General features: G+C 44.9%; 1 protein-coding gene across 3 annotated transcripts in view; it reads left to right on the top strand.

Moving 5' to 3' along the window:
• The window catches only part of mapkap1 (MAPK associated protein 1), a 102,075-nt gene that overhangs the window by 57,920 nt on the left and 18,631 nt on the right, over window positions 1-25,524 (top strand). For all 3 annotated transcript variants that reach the window (XR_015861702.1, XM_088392033.1, XM_088392034.1), the window contains exons 7-9: window positions 18,107-18,216; window positions 21,120-21,227; window positions 21,481-21,621. Coding sequence is in view for 2 of the 3 variants with exons in the window: in XM_088392033.1 (XP_088248159.1) it covers window positions 18,107-18,216; window positions 21,120-21,227; window positions 21,481-21,621 (359 nt within the window). In the remaining variant the exon portion in view is untranslated. The remainder of the gene's footprint in view (window positions 1-18,106; window positions 18,217-21,119; window positions 21,228-21,480; window positions 21,622-25,524) is intronic.

Here is a 25,524-nt window from a genome sequence, read left to right as displayed (position 1 = left end):
GTGAACGCAGGTGACCCAAGATGATCCTCTCCAAAGTCTTCATCAGGTGGGAATTCAAGGCAATAGGCCTGAAGTGGTTAGGCTGCTTGGGGCGCGGCACCTTCGGTACGGGGAGCAGCAGGTCTTCTACAGGGCTGGAACTTCGTTCAGGCTCAGGTTGAACGTACATGACCATGCCACTCAGCTGGTCCGCACAGTCACTGAGCAGTCTCTGCTGAAGTCCACTGTCATCTCCACAGTCTTGAGCAGGTTAAGCTCCAGGTGGTTTTGGCTGTACCAGTGGACAAGCCGCTCCACCTCCTGTCTGTACGCAGTCTCGTCACCGTCCCGGATCAGTCCGATAAGAGTGGTGTCGTCCGCATACTTCAGGAGCTTCACAGAAGAGTCTCCTCAGGAGCAATCATTGGTGTAGAGAGAGAAGAGCAGTGGGGAGAGCACGCACCCCTGGGGGGCGCCAGTGTTGGTGGTCCGGGTGTCTGATGTGATGGTCCCCAGACTCACATGCTGTCTCCTGTTGGTCAGGAAGCTGGTGATCCACTTACAGGTGGAGGCAGGCACCGCGAGCTGGATGAGCTTCTGGTTGAGGATGTCAGGAGCGATGGTGTTGAACGCCGAGCTGAAGTCCACAAACGGATCCTGGCATACGTCCCTGGGGTATCTAGGTGTTGCAGGATGTAGTGGAGTCCCATGATGACCGCATCATCCACCGACCTGTCTGCCCGGTAGGCAAACTGTAGGGGGTCGAGCAGAGGGCCCGTAATGTCCTTCAGGTGGTTCGACACCAACCTCTCAAAGGATTTCATGACCACAGATGTCAGGGCGACAGGTCTGTAATCATTCAAACCTATGATGGCGGGCTTCTTGGCCACCGGTACAATGGTGGAGCTCTTGAAGCACGAGGGAACCTCACACGGCTCCAAGGAAAGGTTGAAGATCCGTGCAAAGGTGGGTGCCAGTTGTTCAGCACAGACTTTGAGGCAGGAGGGGGACACGCCATCTGGGCCTGGTACCTTCCTGACCTTTTATCTCCGGAAGATCTGACACCTTCTCCTCGCAGATCTGGAGTGCAGGCGCGGCTTCTGAAAGATAGAGAGTAGGTGATAACGACGATGGAGGTGTAGACAGAGGGGTTGTGGGTGGAGGTGTGTATGTTGATTGTACTGCAGGAGGTCCTGTTGTGTGGGTAGACCGTTCAAACTCGCAGTAAAACCTGTTTAGCTGGTTTTCAAGCCTTGGGTTCTCTACAGGACGGGGGGTTGGTTTCTTGAAGCCCGTGATGCTCTGCAGGCCTTTCCACACTGTTGAGGGATCAGGATTGGCAGTGAGGTGTCTCTCCAGGCTCTCCCCATAACACCTCTTGACTTTCCTGATCTCTCGGTTCAGTGTGTTCCTGGTCTCCCTGAACAGGTCCCGGTCCCCACTACTGTAGGCCTCCTCCTTGGCTTTGTGCAGCACCCTGAGGTTTGGTGTAAACCAAGGTTTGTTGTTGTTGTACGCGCAGGTCTTAGTCTGCACACACAAGTCCTCACAAAAGCTAATGTATGATGTCACAGTATCGGTGAGTTCATGTAGGTCTGAAGCTGCAGCTTCAAAAACACCCCAATCGTCAAAGCCTGGAGGTCCTGTTTTGACTCCTCTGTGCATTTCCTCACAGTCCTCACCACAGGCAAGTTTTTAATTTCTGCCTGTAGGTTGGGATCAGATGAACTAGACAGTGGTCCGAGAGTCCTAAAGCTGCACGGGGCACAGAGCGGTATGCATCCTTTATTACGGTGTAGCAGTGGTCCAGTGTCTGTGTACCTCTGGTGGGACACGTTATGTGCTGTCTGTATTTGGGGAGTTCGTGTGCGAGGTTTGCTCTGTTAAAATCACCCAGAACAATGATCAGTGAGTTTGGTAATTTTTTCTCCATGTCTGTTACCTGGTCAGCCAGCAGCTGCGTGGCTTCAATCGCACGTGCGTTTGGTGGAATGTAAACAGCCGCCATAACGATCGAGGAGAACTCACGTGGTGAATAAAACGGCCAGCAGTTTATGAAAAGTGTTTCTAGGAGAGGGCTGCAAGACTCTTTCAACACCGTGACATCAGTACACCAACCTTCATTAATATGGAAACATAGACCCTTTGTTTTTCCCGTGAGCTCCGCGCTGCGATCTGCGCGGAGTAGCTGAAACCCAGTTAGCTCTACGGCGTGGTGGGGGGTTTCGACGAAGCACAGGGCGGCGGATCTGCTAACGTCCGTGTTCCTTGAAATGAGAAGCGGCAGTTCGTCTTATCTTGTTAGCCAGAGAGCGGACATTTACCAGATGAATTGATGGTAGGCGTGCACGGGACCCTCTCTGCCTCAACTTCACGAGGGCTCCGGCGCCCTTGCCACGCCGCCGTCTTTGGCAAGCTAGCTTGTCGAGCACCCCTGCTCCGGCTAATATCTCCGTCAAACAGACTGAGTCAGTGAAAACCGGAGAGAAAGTATCAGGAGAAGACTGTCCGATGTTTAACAGTTCTCCTCTGGTAAAAGTGATCCGGGGTGGGCAGCAGAAGACGCAAAAAATACACAAAATAACACAAAGAAGCAGAGAGCGAGTCACCGAGACGGCCATCTGCGGTGCCATCTTGTTGGCACCCTATTGGCAATTATGTCAGATAAGGCTCAATTTCTTGCAGAAAATTATTGCAATTACAAATGATTTGGTTTTAATATCCTCATTTATTTTGCTTAAAATGAAAAAACACAAAAGAGAATGGAAAAAGAGTCAAATCAAATGTCATTTTGCAATAAACTTGAAAAATGGGCGGACAAAAGTATTGGCACCCTCAGCTTAATACTTGGTAGCATAACCTTTAGACCAGTGGTTCAAATTTAATTTCTTTATATTTTTATAAATAATGCAAATTGTTACCGCTATTGTTGGGGAGCCTGAGGACTGTATAGGGGATTGGCTCGGATGGTTATGCTCTTTTTGGCTCCGGGTGTCGGTCAGAACACAGGAAGGAAGACGTGGTTCAGTTTTGATTGCTTTACTGAATTATTGGCAAAAAAAAGTAACAGGCACTGTGGCTCATAGGGGCATACAGGCAAACTGGCAAAAGGGTGTAGGCACACGTTTGGTCGTAAGGATGTGAGAGCAGGTGTGTGGAGTGTACATGGGTGAGTCTTTGGGTGTGTGAATGTGATTCTTGTGTGTGTGATTGTATGAAGCGTGTGAAGGGTGTGTGGAGTGTGTTATGTGTGTGTGTGCGTGTGGTTCTGCAACAGAAATACGGCACGTAAGTCAACGCTCAACTTCTGTCACACAACACTAGTAAACGGCATACATTACATAACTAACTGCGCGTAACGGTTTCGCTATACTAAATAACCATAAATGAAATACTCTCGGCAACATACCAAACATAAGTCATCGAGACAACAAAATACATTTGCTGGCGACCGTTAACCGTCGTGCCGCTGCGTAACGGTTACTCGTATGATGCGAGGCAAACTTAAAGGAGCATGCCGGAGCTGTCAATCAAACGGCGCGCACACGGAGCAAACCGTGATCGGACAAATGGGACAACAGTGGACAGTAGTAACATCCATCCATCCATTTTCTGAACCGATTTGTCCCCACGGGGGTCGCGGGTGTGCTGGAGCCTATCCCAGTAGGCGGGGGACACCCTGAACCGGTTGCCAGCCAATAGCAGGGCACACAGAGACGAACAACCATCCAGAGTCGCACTCACACGTAGGGACAAGTCTTCAATCGGCCTACCAAGCATGTTTTTGGGATGTGGGAGAAAACCGGAGTGCCCGGAGAAAACCCACGCGGACACGGGGAGAACATGCAAACTCCACACAGGGAGGGCCGGAGGTGGAATCGAACCCGCACCCTCCTAACTATGACGCAGACGTGCTACCCAGTGCCCCACCGAGCCACTATATAGCCACATACGTATCTATATATGTATGTATGTTTATATATACCGTATTGGCCCGAATATAAGACGACCCCCTCTTTTTCAAGGCTCAAGTTTGAAAAAAGACTTTTTTAACACCAAATTTAATTTTTATACAGAAAATAATTACATCTGAAACAAATGATTATAACAATATATTCGAGAGAAAAAGCATGTTATTTTGCCTCATTCAAATCATGCAAAAACTGTCTATCACATCTTAATATCTGAACATTTAAATATGTAAACTAAAGTGCAATCACATTTGTAAATGAATGGCTTCTGGATTTTGAAATCTAAATAAACCAATCTACTGTGATAAAACAACAAAATTGCAATAACTGCATTAACCATCAAAGTGAAGTCTAACTAGTCTTGAAACAAATATGAATAAGAAAAACATTGCAATAAAATAATGCAAACTATTGTTGCCTAATGCCTTAGGACTGTATAGGGGGTTGGCTCGGATGGTTATGCTCTTTTCACCCCCGGGTGTCGGTCAGAACACAGGAGGGAAGACGTGGTTCAGTTTTGATTGCGTTACTAAAATCGGTATAATGTCTCGACCCCGAATACAAGACGACCCCCACTTTTTCAGTCTTATTTCAATGCAAAAAACATCGTCATATATTCGGGTCAAAACGATATATATATATATATGTGTGTGTGTGTGTGTGTGTGTGTGTATGTATGTATGTGTGTGTATATATATATATATATATATATATATATATATATATATATATATATATATATATATATATATATGTATATGTATGTATATATATATATATATATATATAGATAGATAGATAGATAGATAGATATATATTATATGTATGTATATTTATATATGTATATATATGTATATATATATATATTTCTATATGTATATGTCACCGTTCAAAAGTTTGGGGTCACATTGAAATGTCCTTATTTTTGAAGGAAAAGCACTGTACTTTTCAATGAAGATAATTTTAAACTAGTCTTAACTTACACTTAAACTTAAACTTAATACACTCTACACATTGCTAATGTGGTAAATGACTATTCTAGCTGCAACTGTCTGGTTTTTGGTGCAATATCTACATAGGTGTATAGAGGCCCATTTCCAGCAACTATCACTCCAGTGTTCTAATGGTACAATGTGTTTGCTCATTGGCTCAGAAGGCTAATTGATGATTAGAAAACCCTTGTGCAATCATGTTCACACATCTGAAAAGAGTTTAGCTCGGCACAGAAGCTACAAAACTGACCTTCCTGTGAGCAGATTGAGTTTCTGGAGCATCACATTTGTGGGGTCAATAAAACGCTCAAAATGGCCAGAAAAAGAGAACTTTCATCTGAAACTCGACAGTCTATTCTTGTTCTTAGAAATGAAGGCTATTCCATGTGAGAAATTGCTAAGAAATTGAAGATTTCCTACAACGGTGTGTACTAATCCCTTCAGAGGACAGCACAAACAGGCTCTAACCAGAGTCGAAAAAGAAGTGGGAGGCCGCGTTGCACAACTGAGGAAGAAGATAAGTACATTAGAGTCTCTAGTTTGAGAAACAGACGCCTCACAGGTCCCCAACTGGCATCTTCATTAAACAGTACCCACATAACACCAGTGTCAACATCTACAGTGAAGAGGCGGCTGCGGGATTCTGGGCTTCAGGGCAGAGTGGCAAAGAAAAAGCCATATCTGAGACTGGCCAACAAAAGAAAAAGATTAAGATGGGCAAAAGAACACAGACATTGGACAGGGGAAGACTGGAAAAAAGTGTTGTGGACCGATGAATCCAAGTTTGAGGTGTTTGGATCACAAAGAAGAACGTTTGTGAGACGCAGAACAAATGAAAAGATGCTGGAAGAATGCCTCACGCCATCTGTTAAGCATGGAGGAGGTAATGTGATGGTCTGGGATTGTTTTGGTGCTGGTAAGGTGGGAGATTTGTACAGGGTAAAAGGAATTCTGAATAAGGAAGGCTATCACTCCATTTTGTAACGCCATGCCATACCCAGTGGACAGCGCTTGATTGCAGCCAATTTCATCCTACAACAGGACAATGACCCCAAACACACCTCCAAATTGTGCGAGAACTATTTAAAGCAGAAGCAGGCAGCTGGTATTCTATCGGTAATGGAGTGGCCAGCACAGTCACCAGATCTGAACCCCATTGAGCTGTTGTGGGAGCAGCTTGACCTTATGGTACGCAAGAAGTGCCCATCCAACCAATCCAACTTGTGGGAGCTGCTTCTGGAAGCGTGGGGTGCAATTTCTCCAGATTGGGTGACCCCAAACTTTTGAACGGTAGTATATATATGTGTGTGTGTGTGTGTATGTATATACCGTATTTTTCAGACTATAAGTCATGTTTTTTTTCATAGATTGGGTGGAGGGGCAATATAAGGAGTGACTTACATTAGAATTTTTTCAAACATTTTCAAAATAAAAAAAAAATAATAATAATTGGAACCGCAATGTAGCAAGGGATAACTTTAATTTGAATTTCAAGTGAAGTCAGCGGCGCGGCGCGGTGGTTGTTTACATAAAGGACAGAGATTCGATCACGAGGTGACGAAGATGACGAAGGGCCCCACGTACTACCGGCATCATTAGCGACTTTGTAAGTGACACGGAGGACGAAGAGTTTGAAGGATTTAATGATTTGGAGTGATAGAAGGTTTGAAAAACTGTTATGGCTTTTACGCACGCCAGGTCCTACTCTACGGCGCTCTCTTTCACCTCCGTGGATGGAAGTCGGGGGCCGGCACTCGGCCGGGTGGCCGGGGACGGTGGATGGGGCTCGGACATGGCTTTTACGCACGCCCGGTCCTATTCTATGGAGCTCTCGTCCACCTCCGTGGCTAGAAGTGCCACCTCCGGGGATGGAAGTCCACGCCGCCACACGCCTGGAAGTCCACGCCGGTGCTTGGGGCCGTGTGGCGGTGAACTATTTATGTTATAGTTATTTGATATATTTATTTCGTGTAGCAACTTGTATATGTTTTTATCATTACAATTCAGTAGTTGTTGGCTCATTGAACTCTTGTTTTGTTTAATAAAGAGCCGTTTACCAAACCCACGTCTTTTCTTGTACTTTGTTAATGCTAGATCTGTGAAATAACGACGAGGCTCATGTCAGGGCGCACGCGCGGCGTTGTTGACAAAGGACGAGGAATTTGATCGATGGATTTAATGATTCGGAGTGACACAGATGGTTTGATAATATTATTGCTTATATAATAGTTGTTTGATATATAATTTATATATCGTTATATGGGCCTGTGGAATATTTTGAAGTGCAAGCGCTGTCAGCAGCGCGCACCCGGCCGGCATTGTTGACATAAAGGACGATCGATGGATTTAATGATTTGGAGCGACACAGATGGTTTGATAAAATTGTTTATATAATAGTTATTTGATATATAATTTATATATCATTATATAGGCCTGTGGAATATTTTGAAGTACAACCACCGTCAGCAGCGCGCACCCGGCCGGCATTGAAGACATAAAGGACGATCGATGGCACAGATGGTTTTATAAACGTGTTATTTATGTATTAGTTATTTGAATAACTCTGAATGTTACATCAGGCCCGTTCTCAGCCCATAGTTTGTGTTTATGTCACATTAACATACCTATCGTTTAGCCTGTTGTTGCTCGTTCATGTCTGTTCTTGGTGTTGGATTTTGTCAAATAAATTTCCCCCAAAATGCGACTTATACTCCGGAGCGACTTATATATGTTTTTTTTCACGTTATTGTGCATTTTATGGCTAACGCGACCTATATTCCGGAGCGACTTTTAGTCCAAAAAATACGGTATGTGTGTGTGTGTGTGTGTGTGTGTGTGTGTGTGTGTGTGTGTGTGTGTGTGTGTGTGTGTGTGTGTGTGTGTATGTATGTATGTATGTATGTATATATATATATATATATATATATATATATATATATATATATATATATATATATATATATATATATATATATATATATATATATATATACATATACAGTGGGGGAAATAAGTATTTGACCCCTTGCTGATTTTGCAGGTTTGCCCACTTACAAAGAATGCAACGATGAGAGACAGAATCCCAAAGAAAATTCCAGAAATTCACATCATATGAATTTATAAAAATTGATAACCGTCTGATGAGAAAAAACAAGTATTTGAACCCATGGACAAACAGCAAGTATTCTGGCTCCTACAAGCCAGTTAGTCTTTCTTTAAGACACAGCCCCAATCCCAACCAATTATCTACATCAAATACACCTGCCTCACCTCGTTACCTGTATAAAAGACACCTGTCAACACCCAAACAACCAGCATCCAACATCACCACCATGGGCAAGACCAAAGAGCTTTCTACGGACACCAGGGACAAGATTGTTGGTCTGCACAAGGCTGGGATGGGCTACAAGAGAATCGGAAAGCAACTTGGAGAGAAAAGATCAACTGTCGGTGCAGTTATCAGGAAATGGAAGAAGCACCACACCACCGCCAACGTCCCTCGGTCTGGGCCTCCACACAAGATCTCACCTCGTGGGGTCTCCCTGATCATGCGAATGGTGAGGAATCATCCCAAAACCACAAAGGGGGAACTGATGAATCAACTGAAGGCAGCTGGGACCACAGTTACAAAAGAAACGGTTGGTAACACACTACGCCGTCATGGATTGAAATCCTGCCGCGCACGCAAGGTCCCCCTGCTCAAGAAGAAACATGTACAGGCCCGCATGAAGTTCGCCATTCAGCACCTGGACGACTCAGAAGAGGCCTGGAATAAGGTGATGTGGTCAGATGAGACCAAAATAGAACTTTTTGGCCTCAACTCAACTCGTCGTGTTTGGAGGGCAAAGAACACCGAGTACAACCCAAAGAACACCATCCCCACCGTCAAGCATGGTGGTGGCAACATCATGGTTTGGGGGTGCTTTCAACCAAGGGGACGGGACAACTCCATCGTATTGAGGGGAGGATGGAAGGGGCCATGTATCGTAGAATTCTGGACCAACATCTCCTTCCCTCAGTGAGAGAGCTGAAGATGGGTCGAGGATGAGTGTTTCAGCACGACAACGATCCTAAGCACACCGCCAAAGCAACAAAAGAGTGGCTGAAGAAGAAGCACATCAAGGTTCTTAAATTTTGGAAAGTCCATTAGGATTTTAAAAATATTTTCTAAATTTTAGCGACCGCTCTGTCACAATAATGCGATGCAGTTGCACGGTCGGCGCGATCGGACAAAATTAAGCTCCCTGCGCACTGATGTCCACTTAAATTTTGGAAAGTACATCAGGACTTTAAAAATACTTTCTAAATTTCAGTGACGGCTCTGTCATAATTATGCGACCAGCGCGGTGCAGTTGCGCGGTCGGCGACGCGCTACAATTGGGCGTTCAGCAGTACGCTGCAGTTGCGCGATTGGACAAAAATGCGCAAATGAAAAAATGCTTAAAAAAGGCGTATTTTTGTTTGTTCGGAACGGATAAAAATGTTTTCCATTATTTGTAATCGGGAAACATGATTTGTAATTTAAACAATTCACTTGTCGAACAGCCTTCTGGAACGAATTGTGGTCAAAAACCGAGGCTCCACTGCATATATATCTATATCTATATATATAAAAAAACTTTTTCCTCACCCCCCGTGGGTGGTATCTTTTTCCCTTCAAGCTCGGGTCCTCTACCAGAGGCCTGGGAGCTTGAGGGTTCTACGCAGTATCTTTGCTGTTCCTAGTACTGCACTTTTCTGGACTGAGATGTCAGATGTTTTTCCTGGGATCTGTTTGAGCCACTCCTCCAGTTTGGGGGTTACTGCCCCTAGTGCTCCAATGACCACAGGTACCACTGAAGTCTTAATTCTCCAGGTCTTCTCCAGCTCTTCTCTGAGCCCTTGATATTTCTCAAGTTTCTCATGTTCCTTTTTCCTAATGTTACCATCATTTAGGATGGCTATGTCAACCACAACGGCTTTCCTCTGCTCTTTGTCCACCACCACAATGTCCGGTTGGTTCGCCATTACCATTCTGTCTGTCTGGATCTGGAAGTCCCAGAGGATCTTGGCTTGGTCATTCTCTACCACCTTTGGAGGTGTTTCCCACTTGGATCTTGGGACTTCCAGTCCATACTCTGCACAGATGTTCCTGTACACTATTCCAGCTACTTGGTTATGGCGCTCCATGTATGCTTTACCTGCCAGCATCTTACACCCTGCAGTTATGTGCTGAGCCCTTGATATTTCTCAACTTTCTCATGTTCCTTTTTCCTAATGTTACCATCATTTGGGATGGCTACGCCCTACCAGTAATCAGATATATATATATAGATAGATATATATATGTACATATATCTATATATTATATATACCGTAATTTCCGGACTAAAAGCCGCACCGGACTATAAGCCGCACCAGCTAAAATTCAGGGATATTTTAGTTTTTTTCTTACATAAGCCGCACCGGACTATAAGCCGCACGTGCACATGAGTTTTTTACAAAGAAAGACAGTACACAGAAAGCCGTAAAAATCCATAAATCCGCCGCGCCGCCATTTAAGCCTCAGGGTTCAAAGTAACCTTCTGAATAAAATGCATTAAAAGTTCACATTCGTTACAACTTGTTTTTGGTGAGCAAAATGTCAGAAGAATTGAATTTAATTCCTGATTGATTGGGTTTTAATACAATGCAGATGTTCCAAACAGCGCCACTGCTTTGTGTAATCTCTGAGTCACATGACAGAGTGAGAGAAAGGGTTTAGAGCCCTTTGACGCAGGTCATCTAGCGTGCATTCCTACTAAAGCTCAAGAATAGTCACAAGCAACACAGGCAGAATAAGCAGCAGCCATAGTAGTGTTTCAAAATAGTATTTTTGTTGTTGTTTTTTTCTTCAAGATACCGCACAACAGTGGTCCACAGCCTTTTTACGAGTGTACAAAAGTGATCAAGTCATCATAAAAATCACGAAAAAAAAAACCTTATATAAGCCGCACCTGACTATAAGCTGCAGGGTTCAAAATTTTGGAAAAACGTCGCGGTTTATAGTCCGGAAATTACGGTAGATATATATATATATATATATATTGTCAAATCCGCACTTATCGACTGTAAGTGACCTGACCCTCCATTTAAAGGGTTAAACTTCCCTTTGACCCCGCTGCTGTAACGCAGCCCTCATAGGGAGACAAGAGTTTCCAGGTCAGGGCGGGGAAAGATTCGTCCAAGTCTAACCGCCTCTAAGATATCAATTTGGACAGAATTAATTTATTCTTTTTAGGACGCCAATCCCTTTAATGTCACTCTGAAACCGGTGCAGAGTCACCACTTGAGGCCCGGAATCAAGATGACTGCGCCCTTTTTACCAGCGGCTCCTACCCCATTTTTTATTTGAAGCATTTGTTATCGCTCGGATAAATTTATCTGTCTTTGGTAAGACCGAAGAGATTCGTTGATTTACTTGAGCGCACTCGCCCTCGCTGAGCTCAAGATAACTACTTCGAATCAGATCTGACAATTCCTGATGTTAAGGATTAAAGCTGTCTTTACTTTAAAGATAATTGAACGGATTTAAAGAATGACTCTGATAGGAATAAAGAAATTTTAAAGTTCTAATTACTGCATATAAAACCATGCTCAACATAGGTAATATGAAATAATCGATAACCGAATTAAGGATTAAGAAGAAATTTAATGAATAAGCAAGAAAAGAATTACAAGTCGTAAAAAACAAGACTCACCCATCTCAAAACAAAAGAGGAGACCAAAGGTCTAAAATCCTATTTGGCCGAACAAGTCGAGTGATCGGCTCTCCTTTTTTCCAAAATCCGAATTCTTTTTAAAATAGAGAAAAGGTCTGGCCATGAGAAGATTAGCCAACTTTCTGCCCGAAGCGGCTGTCTCCTCTGCCTTCCTCAAAGCTTAAAATTTGACAAAGTCCAATTCGAAGCTTAAAATTTGACAAAGTCCAAATCGAAGACGGGAAATTCATTTTAGTAGATTTTGATCCAATCTCAAAAAGAATGAAAAATCTATCTTCGTCTCAACGGCGTTCTTTTCTCCGGACAGCGTCACGGCCATCACCCTGACGAGGAAGAACCGCCTCGCTCTGTGTCAGGACAACATATTTATAGGCTTCTGGCATTACCTCATAGGACTATGTAGGTGAAAGGTCAGAATCCCTGCACCAGGTCATAAGAATATCTAGGTGAAAGGTCAGAATCACAGCACCAGGTCATGGGAATATCTAGGTGAAAGGTCAGAATCCCTGCACCAGGTCATAAAAATATCTAGGTGAATATCTGGTCGATTCCAATAGTGTAACTTTGTCTTTTGTCTCCCCACAACTTAATACATTCATGTATCGATGGAACAACAATGTTAAATACAGGTTGGATAAAACATTGCAACATTAAAATCATATATCTTGTCTAGCAAAGATCAATCTTCACACATAATCATACTTAGCCATAATAATGGGTTCTTCTAACTTTAACATTTATATTGATATTGCTCAAGCTGTTACATCTTTAAATTATGGCATAGCAAACTCATATTTCAAAATTGTGCGTTGCTACGTGTTTGAACAGGTCGTGTCCTCCCAATTGCTAACAATTTAATTTATTAGAATTGTTAGTTTCCATCAGGTCACCCGTGAACTTTTGGAACTACTACATGTTTTGGGATAACCAATGTGCCTGGGCCAAATTCAATACCCAATTTTACACCATCTTGTACCACCATGCCACTTGACAATATATATACACTGCTCAAAAAAATTGCTTTGTGCAAGGAGGAACAGGTTGAGCACTGCCCGAGCCCTACAGAATGACCTCCACCAGGCTACTGGTGTGAATGTCTCGGCCCAAACAGTCAGAAACAGACTTCACGAGGGTGGCCTCCGGGCACGACGTTGTGTCGTGTGCCCTGTGCTCACTGCTCAGCACCGTGGAGCTCGATTGGCATTTGCCATAGAACACCAGAATTGGCAAGCCCGCCACTGGCGCCCTGTGCTTTTCACAGATGAGAACAGGTTTACCTTGAGCACTTGTGATAGACGTGAAAGGGTCTGGAGAAGCCAAGGAGAGCGCTATGCTGCCTGCAACATCATTCAGCATGACCGGTTCGGTGGTGGGTCAGTGATGGTCTGGGGAGGCATTTCCATGGAAGGACGAACAGACCTCTACAGGCTAGAGAACAGCAGTCTGACTGCCATTAGGTATCGGGATGAAATCCTTGCACCCATGGTCAGACCCTACGCTGGTGCAGTAGGTCCTGGGTTCCTCCTGATCCACATCAATGCCCGGCCTCATGTGGCAAGAGTATGCAGACAGTATCTGGAGGATGAAGGAATTGACACAATTGAATGGCCCTCACGATCACCTGATCTAAACCAGATAGAACACCTCTGGGACATAATGTTTCGGTCCATCAGACACCGCCAGGTTGCTACAGGAGCTCACTGATGCCCTTAGACCAGACCTGGGCAAATTATAGCCCGCGGGCCACATCCGGCCCTTTGTGCGTCCCTGTCCGGCCAGCATGAGGCCAATCGTAAATTATATTTGATTACTGCTTAATTTAAAAAAAAAAAAAAAATTGTGTCGTGCGTGCAATACAACTGTTTTGCTTTTATTTTGAAAGGCGTCGCACTTCCGTGTAGCGTATACGTGTATGTGAGCTGTGCGTGAAGGTGAACAGTGCGAAGTAATGCTGCCCGAGAAATGTGTGCTGACCCTCAGAAAAGAAAAGTTGACAAGGAGCGCCGTATTTTCAACAAGACATGGACTGCCAAGTATTTCTTTACAGAAATGAAAGGTAAAGCCGTGTGCCTGATTTGTGGTACACAGGTCGCTGTGTTTAAGGAATATAATTTGAGTCGCCACTACACGACCAAGCATGAGAAAAAATACATCTGTCTGATAAACAGGGCTCATCAGAGGCTGATGCATTGCTAGCAAAACTGCAAGCCCAACAAGGACTTTTTATCAAACGTCACACCCAGAGATCCAGCGGCTTTGTCATTTGAGGAAAAGTTAAAGAAGTTAAGAATAAATTGTACTGATTATTGTTTTTTATTTGACCTATACGCCACAATTTCACATAGCTTAATATAAATATAAACTTAATAATTGTATTCTTCTAATTACCAGTACCAACTATTTAAAATAAATAATTTTGTGCATTTTATAATGGAAGAAAATTGAGCAGGTTTAAGTTATCGTAGGTGTGGCCCTCTGACACAACTCAGGTTTTTCATGTGGCCCCTTGTAGAAATTAATTGCCCACCCCTGCCTTAGACAGACCTGGGAGGACATCCCACAAGACACCCTCCGTCGTCTCATTAAGAGCATGCCGTGACGTTGTCAAGCATGCATACGAGCACGTGGGGGCCACACAAGATATCGAAAAGAATTTTGAGTTGCAGAAATTGAATTTAGGCAAAATGGACGAGCCTGCCACATCATTTTTTCACTTTGATTTTTGGGGTGTCTATATACTGAGCCCTCTGTAGGCTGAAAACGTTTATTTCCATCAAAACCTGTCCATATCAGTATAGATATCCCCAAAATAATGTCACCATTGAAATCTGATGTGTTTTCAGTGTTCCTTTAATTTTTTTGAGCAGTGTATACATATATATATATATATATATTTATATATATGTGTATATATATATATATATATATATATATATATATATATATATATATGTATATATATATATATATATATATATATATATATATATACATATATACCGTAATTGCCGGACTATAAACCGCACCGGATTATAAACCGCACCAGCTAAAATTCAGGGATATTTCATTTTTTTTCTTACATAAACCGCACCGGACTATAAGCCGCATGTGCACACGAGTTTTTTACAAAGAAAGACAGTACATAGAAAGCCTTAACGTTTTAATAACATACTTGAACATGTCTTTCTAAACATTGCCTGTGACGCAGCAGTAGTACCGCAGCAACGCGGAAGTGTGCACGCGAGTTATTAACAAAGACAGACTGGACACAGAAAGTTTTTTTAAAGCTTTAATAACATACCTTAACATTTCTTTCCAAACACTGCCTGTGACGCGGCAGTAATACCGCAGCAACATGGAAGTAACACAGCAAAGTCACTGAGACGCGGCGGTAACACAGCAGCAACACGGTACCACAGCACTAACAGGGCTGGTTAAAATAAAACACACCAGTAAAAGTAAAAAAAGAGCCGTCTTCATCTTCCTCCTGTGCAGTGAAACCATCGAAGTCTTCCTCCTAAGTGTCCGATTGGAATAGCGTTAGATATCCTTCGCCTCACACTTTCTCAGTCTCTCTTTCGTTGTCGCTTTTATGCATTTCTTCGAGTGTGATGAGGGTCTGTTCATGCTAATCTTATTCATGCACGAAGCGCTAAATTACATTAAACTAGCAAACGACACGTATAGCTTAAAAGCGGCATGATATGCATTTCTTTTGTCCCCCATAATGACGGTTTGTGTATAAAAGCTTCCTTTCAGTAATGTCCGTCTTGATCTCGTTCTGTCTCTTCTTTGTGTGAGTGCGGGTGTGTGCGTGATGCGCGAGACGATCAAAACACAAACTAACACGTCTTCTTCGGCGCATTATCTCTTCTTCGTCTGTCTCGCTCTTGCTTCCTGCTAGAGCGCCCCCTGGAGACCGGAGGCCGTAAAAATCCACAAGTACGCTCCAGAGTAGACACAACATAATGTCATCAACATCGACTGCCTTTGGCTTAAAAGCGGCATCATATGCATTTCTTTTGTCCCCCATAATGGCGGTTTGTGTATAAAGGCTTCCTTTCAGTAATGTCCGTCTTGATCGCGTTCTGCGTGATGCGCGAAATGTAAACACAAACTAGCACGTCTTCTTTGGCGCATTATCTCTTCTTCACCTGTCTCGCTCTTGCTTCCTGTTCTTGTGCATCAAATTCGTGTGTCATTACTAGAAATGCAAATTGTCTTCACTTTTAATACCTTAATATCTAAAAATCATGAAAAAAATCTTATATAAGCCCCACCTGACTATAAGCCGCGGGGTCCAAAATTTGGGAAAAAAGTCGCGGCTTATAGTCCGGAAATTACGGTCTCTCTCTCTCTCTCTCTCTCTCTCTCTCTCTCTCTCTCTCTCTCTCTCTCTCTCTCTCTCTCTCTCTCTCTCTCTCTCTATATATATATATATATATATATATACGTATATATAGTTGTCTTAAGATGTATGCCATAATCAGCAATATTCAAATAATAAGGCTTGCAATATTTCAGTTGATTTGCAATGAATCCAGAATATATAGCATTTTTGTTTTTTTTAATTGCATTACAGAAAATAAAGAACTATCACAATAGTCTAATTTTCATATATATATATATATATATATATATATATATATATATATATATATATATATATATATATATATATATGTATATAGTATATACACACACCGTATTTTTCGGACTAAAAGTCACTCCGGAATATACATCACATTAGCCATAAAATGCACAATAACGTGACAAAACACATATATGTTGCTCCGGAGTATAAGTCGCATTTTGGGGGAAATTTATTCGACAAAATCCAATACCAAGAACAGACATGAACGAGCAACAACAGGCAAAACGATAAGTATGCTAACGTGACATAAACACAAACGAAGAGCTGAGAACGGGTCTGACGTAACATTCTGAGTTATTCAAATAACTATTACGTAAATAACACGTTTATAAAACAATCTGTGTCACTCCAATTCATTAAATCCATCGATCGTCCTTTATGTCAACAATGCCGGCCCGGTGCGCGCCGCTGACGGCGCTTGCACTTCAAAATATTCCACAGGCCCATATAACGATGTATAAATTACATATCAAATAACTATTATATGAGCAATAATATTATCAAACCATCTGTGTCACTCCAAATCATTAAATCCATCGATCAAATTCCTCGTCCTTTGTCAACAACGCTGCGCGTGCGCAGCTGACGTCAGCCTCGTCGTTATTCCACAGATCTAGTATATAACAATATTGCAGCGTTAACAAGGTACCAGGAAAGACGTGGGTTTGGTAAACGGCTCTTTATTTAACAAAACAAGAGTTCAACGAGCCAACAACTACTGAACTGTAACGATAAAAACATATACAAGTTGCTACACGAAATAAAATATATCAAATAACCATAACATGAATACTTCACCGCCACACGGCCCCAAGCACTGGCGTCGACATCCAGGCGTGTGGCGGTGTGGACTTCCATCCACGGAGGTGGCACTTCCAGCCACGGAGGTGGGAGAGAGCTCTATAGAAAAGGGCGTACGTAAAAGCCATGTCCGAACCCCATCCACCGTCCCCAGACAGCCACCCGGGCGAGCGCCGGCCCCCGACTTCCATCCACGGAGGTGAAAGAGAGCTCCGTAGAGTAGGACCGGGCGTGCGTAAAGCCATGTCCAAGCCCCATCCACCGTCCCCGGATAGCCACCCGGCTGGGCGCCGGGCCCCGACTTTCATCCACGGAGCTAAAAGAGAGATCTGTAGAGTAGGACCGGGCGTGCGTAAAAGCCATAATAGTTTTTCAAACCTTCTGTGTCACTCCAAATCGTTAAATCCTTCAAACTCTTTGTCACTTACAAACAAAGCCGCTCATGATGCCGGTAGTACATGGCGCCTTCATTATCCCGTGATCGAAGCTTTGTCCTTTATGTAAACAACCGCCGCGCCGCTGACGCCACTTGAAATTCAAATTACAGTAATCCCTTGCTACATCGCGGTTCGTTTATCGCGGTTTCACTTTTTTTTTTTAATTTGGAAATTTGGTGAAAAGATTCACGTATGAGTCGCTCCTCAGTATAAGTCGCCCACCCCTCCCACCCAAACTATGAAAGAAAACGCGACTTATAGTACGAAAAATACGGTATATATGCACGATGACTGCTGGGATAGGCTCCAGCACGCCCGCGACCCCCGAGGGGATAAGCGGTACAGAAGATGGATGGATGGGTTGGGTTGGGTTGGGCGGTTGGTTGGTACTGCTAGCTAATCTATAGTGTTCTTTGGAATGCCATAAATCATATTCTCATTAATTTATACTTATCATTATTTAATCTCTCTCCTAACGACTAAGGGAAATTTATGAAAGTCTCCATAATCTTCCTTTCTTTATCCATTTTAGAAATGCTGCTCAGGGTTTTTCTTTAATCCCCGTGGACAGTCTGAAAGTAACCATGAAAGAAATTCTTCAGAAAGCACTCAAGAAGAGGAAAGGCTCACAGAAAGGATCAGGTAAATGACACCAGATGAAATCTAACCAGCAATTATGAAACAAATTTTCGTTGTTGTTGTTGTTGCATTCATATTCTTATTCAATACTTCCTAACTCCAGGTACACATTTTTCCCATACTCAGCATGATGTAAATAGTGCATAAGTGCAGTAATAATATTATTAATAGTATATTTAAAGCAATTCAGCGCAAAGATTCAAGAAGATTCAAGAATTCAAGATTGAAGAATTTTTATTGGCCATGTTTGAGCGTACCAAACAAGGAATTTGACTTCGGTACATCTCAGCCTCTGCTCAACATTTAGGTGACTAACAACTCTCAGGACATGTATTCTCAAACATCCCCTGATCTTAAACTCCCAGGAGGGCAAGGAAAAACTCAAAACTCCTACTAGGGGAAATAAGAAACCTTGAGAAGAGACCACAGATGGGATCCCTCTTCTAGGATGACCAGTCTGCAATGGATGCGAGTGGACACATAGTACACATAATACAGACAATTCAAAAAAGGCGCCGAGAGCAGAATGTTATTGCACAGCAATGACTCTGAGACTCTAAGAGTGGTGTGAGTTCATCAGAGCGACAGCCTGGGCGAAGAAGTCTGTGTCTGCTGGTTTTGGCGTACAGAGCTCTGTAACCCCGTCCCGAGGGGAGTAGTTCGAAGGGACTGCAACCTGGGTGAGAAGGGTCTGTAGAGATGTTACTTGCGCGTTTCCTTGTCCTGGACAGGTAAAAGTCCTGGATAGATGCGAGGTTGATTTCAATTATCTTTTCTGCAGTCCTGATTGTCCGTTGCAGTCTGTGCTTGTCTTGTTTGGAGGCCGATCCAAACCAGACAGTGATGGAGGTGCAGAGGAGAGATGATGGCAGTATAGAATATAAATATAAATATATAGTAATACAGTGGAGCCTCGGTTTTTGAACACAATCTGTTCTAGAAGGCTGTTCGAGAAGTGAATCGTTCGAATTCCGAATCATATTTTCCCATTACCAATAATGGGAAAAAAATTAATCCGTTCCAAGCCAAACAAAAACGCCTTTTTTAAGCATTTTTTCACTTGCGCATTTTTGTCCAATCGCTCAACTGCAGCGCACCACCGAACGCGCAACTGTAGCTCATCGCGGACCGCACAACTGCACCGCGCTGGTCGCATTATTGTGACAGAGCCGTCGCTGAAATTTAGAAAATATTTTTAAAGTCCTGCTGTACTTTCCAAAATTTAAGTGGACCTCAATGCGCAGGGAGCTTAATTTTGTCCGATCGTGCAACTGCAGCGCACCGCCGAACGCACAACCGTTGCGTGCCGCCCACCGTGCAACTGCACCGCGCTGGTCGCATTATTGTGGCAGAGCGGTCGGTAAAATTTAGAAAATATTTTTAAAGTCCTAATGTACTTTCCAAAATGTAAATGGACCTCAGTGCGCAGGGAGCTTAATTTGGTCTGATCGTGCAACCGCAGCGCGCTGGGCATTGCTTTAGGAGTGTCTTTGTGTTTTAGGATGGCTTTACTGCTCTCAATTGCTTCCTTTGGAGGCATGATTAGAGTTGATGCAATCCTCAGAGTAACGAGGACGTAATAACGAATGGAGTCAGTTGGCATGCGTGTCCTCTCGGCTCATCCCGCGATGTTCGACAGCTGAATTTCGACCGACATCCGAAGCGAAGAAATCTAGAATTTTTTGTTCGAATACCGATTTGGCTCGAGAGCAGCCTCATCTTACAACTCGGAACACAGTCCGTAACCATCTGCCTGACGGAACATATCCGTAAATTAGATGTCCCGGGGAAGGTTTTGTGCATTCTTTGTCAAGATGTGATAAGCTATGGAGGTCGCGACGCTTCGAACATTAGGGAGCACACCAAAACATAAAAACCCACAAAGGTACGTTTTTACTTTTACAAGCATGTGGGTAACATGATGTTACATGTAAGCTAATGTTAGGCTATTGTCATGATATTGTTAAAGAATAAATCTTCAATGACAGACAGATAGATAGATAGATAGATAGATAGATAGATAGATAGATAGATAGATAGATAGATAGATAGATAGATAGATAGATAGATAGATAGATAGATCTTGCAAAAAATTAACAGTTTTCATCAAAAGTAAAAACTCCAGAATTGATTGTGCCATTTTGATGTATTATATTCACCTTGGTAGCCCACCAAGCAGGAATATTTTTTAACAAAACTGTTGAAATTGAGTGATGAAATGAATGGTTTTGGGGTTGCTATACTGCCAAAATCCAGGAGTTTCCAGGGAGCTTTGCCCCCTGAGCCCATCTGGGGCGTTGCCCCTGGCCCCCAGCATGGCCCCCAATAGGGTCCTGTGGCCTCTGGCCCCCCTGCGGCCCCTGGCCCACTGCGGCCCCCATTGGGAGGGCCTGCGGCTCTTGGCCCCCTGCGGCCCCCATTGGGGGTGCCTGTGCCCCCCCCTCCCCCACTGGAGGGCTTTTGCCCCCCCCCCAGTGCGGCATGCGGCCCCCAGACCCTGGCTACTTTTCAGAGTTTTTTTCCATTTCCCGTTCTCATCTCTGGATGACACATCTGAACCGGTCTCGCAAAGGCAACAGCAGAAGTCACACTTATTTGCAGGTGTGTAATTTGTTGTGATGACACAAATGCTAAACTTAGCATAGCTTAACATGTCTGTCAGGGTAATGTTCATGCATGAAAGCAGGATAGGGCGTGAATAGGTAGGCAGGTGGATCGATTTAGCGTCCACTACGATGCGGACCCTGTACCGATCTGTTGTGAAGAAGGAGCTGAGCTGAAGGTGAAGCTCTCAATTTACCGGTTGACCTGTTTTCCTACCCTCAAAATGTTGGTATCATGACAACGCTTGACTTATGTTCTTGCTGGGCATTTAATTAGTAAGTTTATTTGTCATCCTAAAACAGGGCCTCTGTATCGTTTGGAGAAGCAAACGGACCCAAATGTTGCAGTAGACTTAGATTCCACACTTGAGAACCAGAGCACTCTTGAGTTTTGCCTTGTCAGAGAAAACAGTAAGTCTTTTCAGTATGTTGATTAATTTATTATTTTATTTCTGTTATGACTTCATAGTAAAATAAAAATGTGATCTGATGTAGAATTGTTGAGCTTGATATGATTACTCTATCAACTGTCATGACATACAACAAATTCTCTCGCTCTTCCTCTCTCTCGACCTCTCCTCCTCCCTCCTCTCTGTCTTTGCATCTGTCCGTCTCTCTCTCTGTCTGTGTGTCTGTCTATCGCGTCCGATCCTAACATCTCCAGGTTCAAGAGGCGAGGAGAGCTCAGAGGAAGACCCACCCATTGACATCACTTCCGTCCAAGATATGCTGAGCAGCCATCACTATAAGTCATTCAAGATTAGTATGATACACAAGCTGCGCTTCACAACAGACGTTCAACTCGGTATGAACTCCTGCAGGCTTATTTGTATGAGGGAACGTTTATCTCATTATCATATTTAAGAGCCACTTGGTTCATCTAATATTAGTTGATGTCAATATGTTGTTACACAATGTCTGCTATTTACTTAATCATAAACCAGACATTTCAATTTAACATTTTCAGACATCACCCAGGCATTAAGTAGATGTATCATGCTTATAAAACCTTGCTTTTCACATATTACTCATTCAGTTGTGTTCTATATAAACAGGAACAGAAATACCATCCATCTTCTTCCGCTTATCCGGGGTCGGGTCGCGGGGGCAGCCGCTTTAGGAGGGACTCCCAGACTTCCCTCGCCCCAGCTACTTCATCCAGGTCATCCCGGGGGATCCCAAGACGTTCCCAGGCCATCTGAGAGACATAGTCTCTCCAGCACGTCCTGGGTCGTCCACGGAGTTTCCTACCGGTGAGACATGCCCGGAACACCTCCCCAGGGAGGCGTCCAGGAGGCATCCTGATGAGATGCCCGAGCCACCTCATCTGGCTCCTCTCAACGTGTAGGAGCAGCGGCTCTACTCCGAGTCCCTCCCGGATGACCAAGCTTCTCACCTTATCTCTAAGGGAGAGCCCGGACACCCTGCAGAGGAAACTCATTTCGGCCGCTTGTATCCGGGATCTCGTTCTTTCGGTCATGACCCATAGCTCGTGACCATAGGTGAGGGTAGGAGCGTAAATCGACCGGTAAATTGAGAGCTTTGCCTTTTGGCTCAGCTCTCTCTTCACCACAACGGACCGGTACAGGGTCCGCATTACTGCCGATGCTGCACCGATCCGCCTGTCGATCTCGCGCTCCATCCTCCCCTCACTCGTGAACAAGACTCCAAGATACTTGAACTCCTCCACTTAGGGCAGGATCTCATCCCCAATCCGGAGAGGGCATTCCACCCTTTTCCGATCGAGGACCATGGAAGTGCTGACCCTCATCCCGACCGCTTCACACTCGGCTGCGAACCGCCCCAGTGAAAGCTGGAGATCACGGATTGAAGAAGCCAACAGCATTGCATCGTCTGCAAAAAGCAGAGACGCGATGCTGAGGTCCCCAAACCGGACACCCTCAAGGCCTCGGCTGCCACTAGGAATTCTGTCCATAAAAGATAGGAACATAATCGGTGACAAAGGGCAGTCTTGGCCGAGTCCAACCCTCACTGGGAACGAATCCGACTTACTGCCGGAAATGCGGACCAAACTCTGGCATCGGTGATACAGGGACCAAACCGCCCTTATCAGTTGGCTCGGCACCCCGTACTCCTGTCTGTACGCAGTCTCGTCACCGTCCCGGATCAGTCTGATGAGAGTGGTGTCGTCCGCATACTTCAGGAGCTTCACAGAAGTGTCGCCTCAGGAGCAATCGTTAGTGTAGAGAGAGAAGAGCAATGGGGAGAGAACGCACCCCTGGGGGGCGCCAGTATTGGTGGTCCGGTTGTCGGATGTGATGGTCCCCAGCCTCACACGCTGTCTCCTGTTGGTCAGGAAGCTGGTGATCCTCTGACAGGTGGAAGCAGGCACCGCGAGCTGCATGAGGTTCTGTTGGAGGATGTCAGGAGCGATGGTGTTGAACGCCGGGCTGAAGTCCACAAACAGGATCCTGGCGTATGTTCCTGCGGTGTCCAGGTGGTGCAGGATATAGTGCAGTCCCATGTTGACCGCATCGTCCACCAACCTGTTTGCCCAGTAGGCAAACTGCAGGGGGTCAAGCAGGGGGCCCGTGACGTCCTTCAGGTGGTTCAACACTAACCTCTCGAAGGATTTCATGACCACAGATGTCAGGGTGACAGGTCTATAGTCATTCAAACTTGTGATGGCGGGCTTCTTGGCCATCGGTACGATGGTGGAGCTCTTGAAGCACGAGGGCACACATAGCTCCAGGGAATGGTTGAAGATCCGTGCAAAGGTGGGTGCCAGTTGTTCAGCACAGACTTTCAAGCAGGAAGGGGACACACCGTCTGGGCCTGGAGCCTTCCTGATCTTCTGTCTCTGGAACATCTGACACACTTCCTCCTCGCGGATCTGGAGTGCAGGCGCGGCTTCTGTAAGAAAGAGAGTAGGTGGTAACAGTGATGGAGGTGTGGACAGAGCGGTTGTGGGGGGAGGTATGTTGATTGTGCTGCAGGAGGTCCTGTTGTGTGGGTGGACCGTTCAAACCTGCAGTAAAACCTGTTGAGCGTGTTTGCAAGCCTTGGGTTCTCCACAGGACGTGGGGTTGGGTTCTTGAAGCCCGTGATGCTCTGCAGACCTTTCCACACTGTTGAGGGATCAGGATTGGCAGAGAAGTGTCTCTCCAGGCTCTCCCCGTAACACCTTTTGGCTTTCCTGACCTCTCGGTTCAGTGTGTTCCTGGTCTGCTTGAACAGGTACTGGTCACCACTCCTGAAGGCCTACTCCTTGGCTTTGCGCAGCCTCCTGAGGTTCGGTGTAAACCAAGGTTTGTCGTTGTTGTACACACAGATCCTCACATAAACTGATGTGACAGTGTCAGTGAGTTCATGCAGCTCTGAAGTTGCAGCTTCAAAAACTCCCCAATCCGTGCAGTCAAAGCAGGCTTGGCGGTCCTGTCCACTTCTTCACAGTCCTCACCACAGTCTTAGAAGTTTTTTATTTCTGCCTGTAGGCCGGGATCAGATGAACTAAACAGTGGTCCGAGAGTCCTAAAGCTGCATGAGCCATAAAGTGGTATGCATCTTTTATTAAGGTGTAGCAGTGGTCCAGTGTCTGTGTACCTCTGGTGGGACACGTTATAAGCTGTCTGTATTTGGGGAGCTCATGTGCGCGGTTCGCCCTGTTAAAATCACCCAGGACAATGATTAATGAGTTTGGTAGACATTTCTCCATGTCTGTCACCTGGTCAGCCAGCATCTGCATGGTTTCACTCGCACGTGCGTGTGGTGGAATGTAAACAGCCGCCATGACGATCGAGGAGAACTCCCGTGGAGAATAGAACGGCCGGCAGTTTATGAAAAGTGTTTCTAGGAGGGGGCTCCAAGACTCTTTCAACACCGTGACATCAGTACACCAACGTTCATTAATATAGAAACATCGACCACCTCCTTTTGATTTTCCGATGAGCTGTGGTCTGCCCACTTCAGCCAAAACCCAGCTAGCTCCACGGTGTGATGGGGGGGGGGGGGTGCGTCCGTCAAGCCACGTTTCAACAAAGTACAGCGCGGCGGATCTGCTGAAGTCCAAGTTTCTTGAAGTGAGAAGCGGTAGTTCGTCCTTCTTGTTCGCCAGGGAGCGGACGTTCGCCAGATGAATTGATGGTAGGCGAGAACGAAACCCTCTCTGCCTCAGCTTTACGAGGGCTCCGGCGCGTTTGCCACGGCGTCTTCGACATGCTAGCTTGTATAGCACCGCCGCTCCAGCTAAAATCTCCGTTAAACAGTCTGGATCAGAGAAAACTGGAGAGAAAATACCAGGAGAAGACTGTCCGGTGTTTAACAGTTCTTTGGTAAAAGTTATCCGGGATGGACAGCAGAAGACACAGAAAACACACAAAATAAAACAAAGTAGCAGAGAGCGACTCACCGGGGCGGCCATCCGCGGCGCCATCATGACGTCATCCAGGTCCTGCTTCCACAATGGAAGGCGTGTTGGTGGAATTGAGGAGGTCTTCGAAGTATTCTCCCCACCGACTCGCGACGTCCCGAGTCGAGGTCAGCAGCATGCCATCTCCACTGTAAACAGTGTTGACGGTGCACTGCTTCCCCCTCCTGAGACACCAGAATCTCCTTGAAGCCGTCCGGAAGTCATTCTCCATGGTCTCGCCAAACTCCTCCTCCCCAGTTTTTGCCTCAGCAACCGCCGATGCCACGTTCCACTTGGCCATCCGGTGCCACCACGACAGGCACCGACCACCTTACGGCC

Source organism: Syngnathus floridae, chromosome 12, assembly GCF_059516105.1.
Source record: "Syngnathus floridae isolate MCC-2025c chromosome 12, RoL_Sflo_1.0, whole genome shotgun sequence".
NCBI classification, from domain to species: Eukaryota; Metazoa; Chordata; class Actinopteri; order Syngnathiformes; family Syngnathidae; genus Syngnathus; species Syngnathus floridae.
The sequence above is the reverse complement of the archived record's forward strand: the minus strand, read 5'-3'. Positions and strand labels throughout refer to the sequence as shown.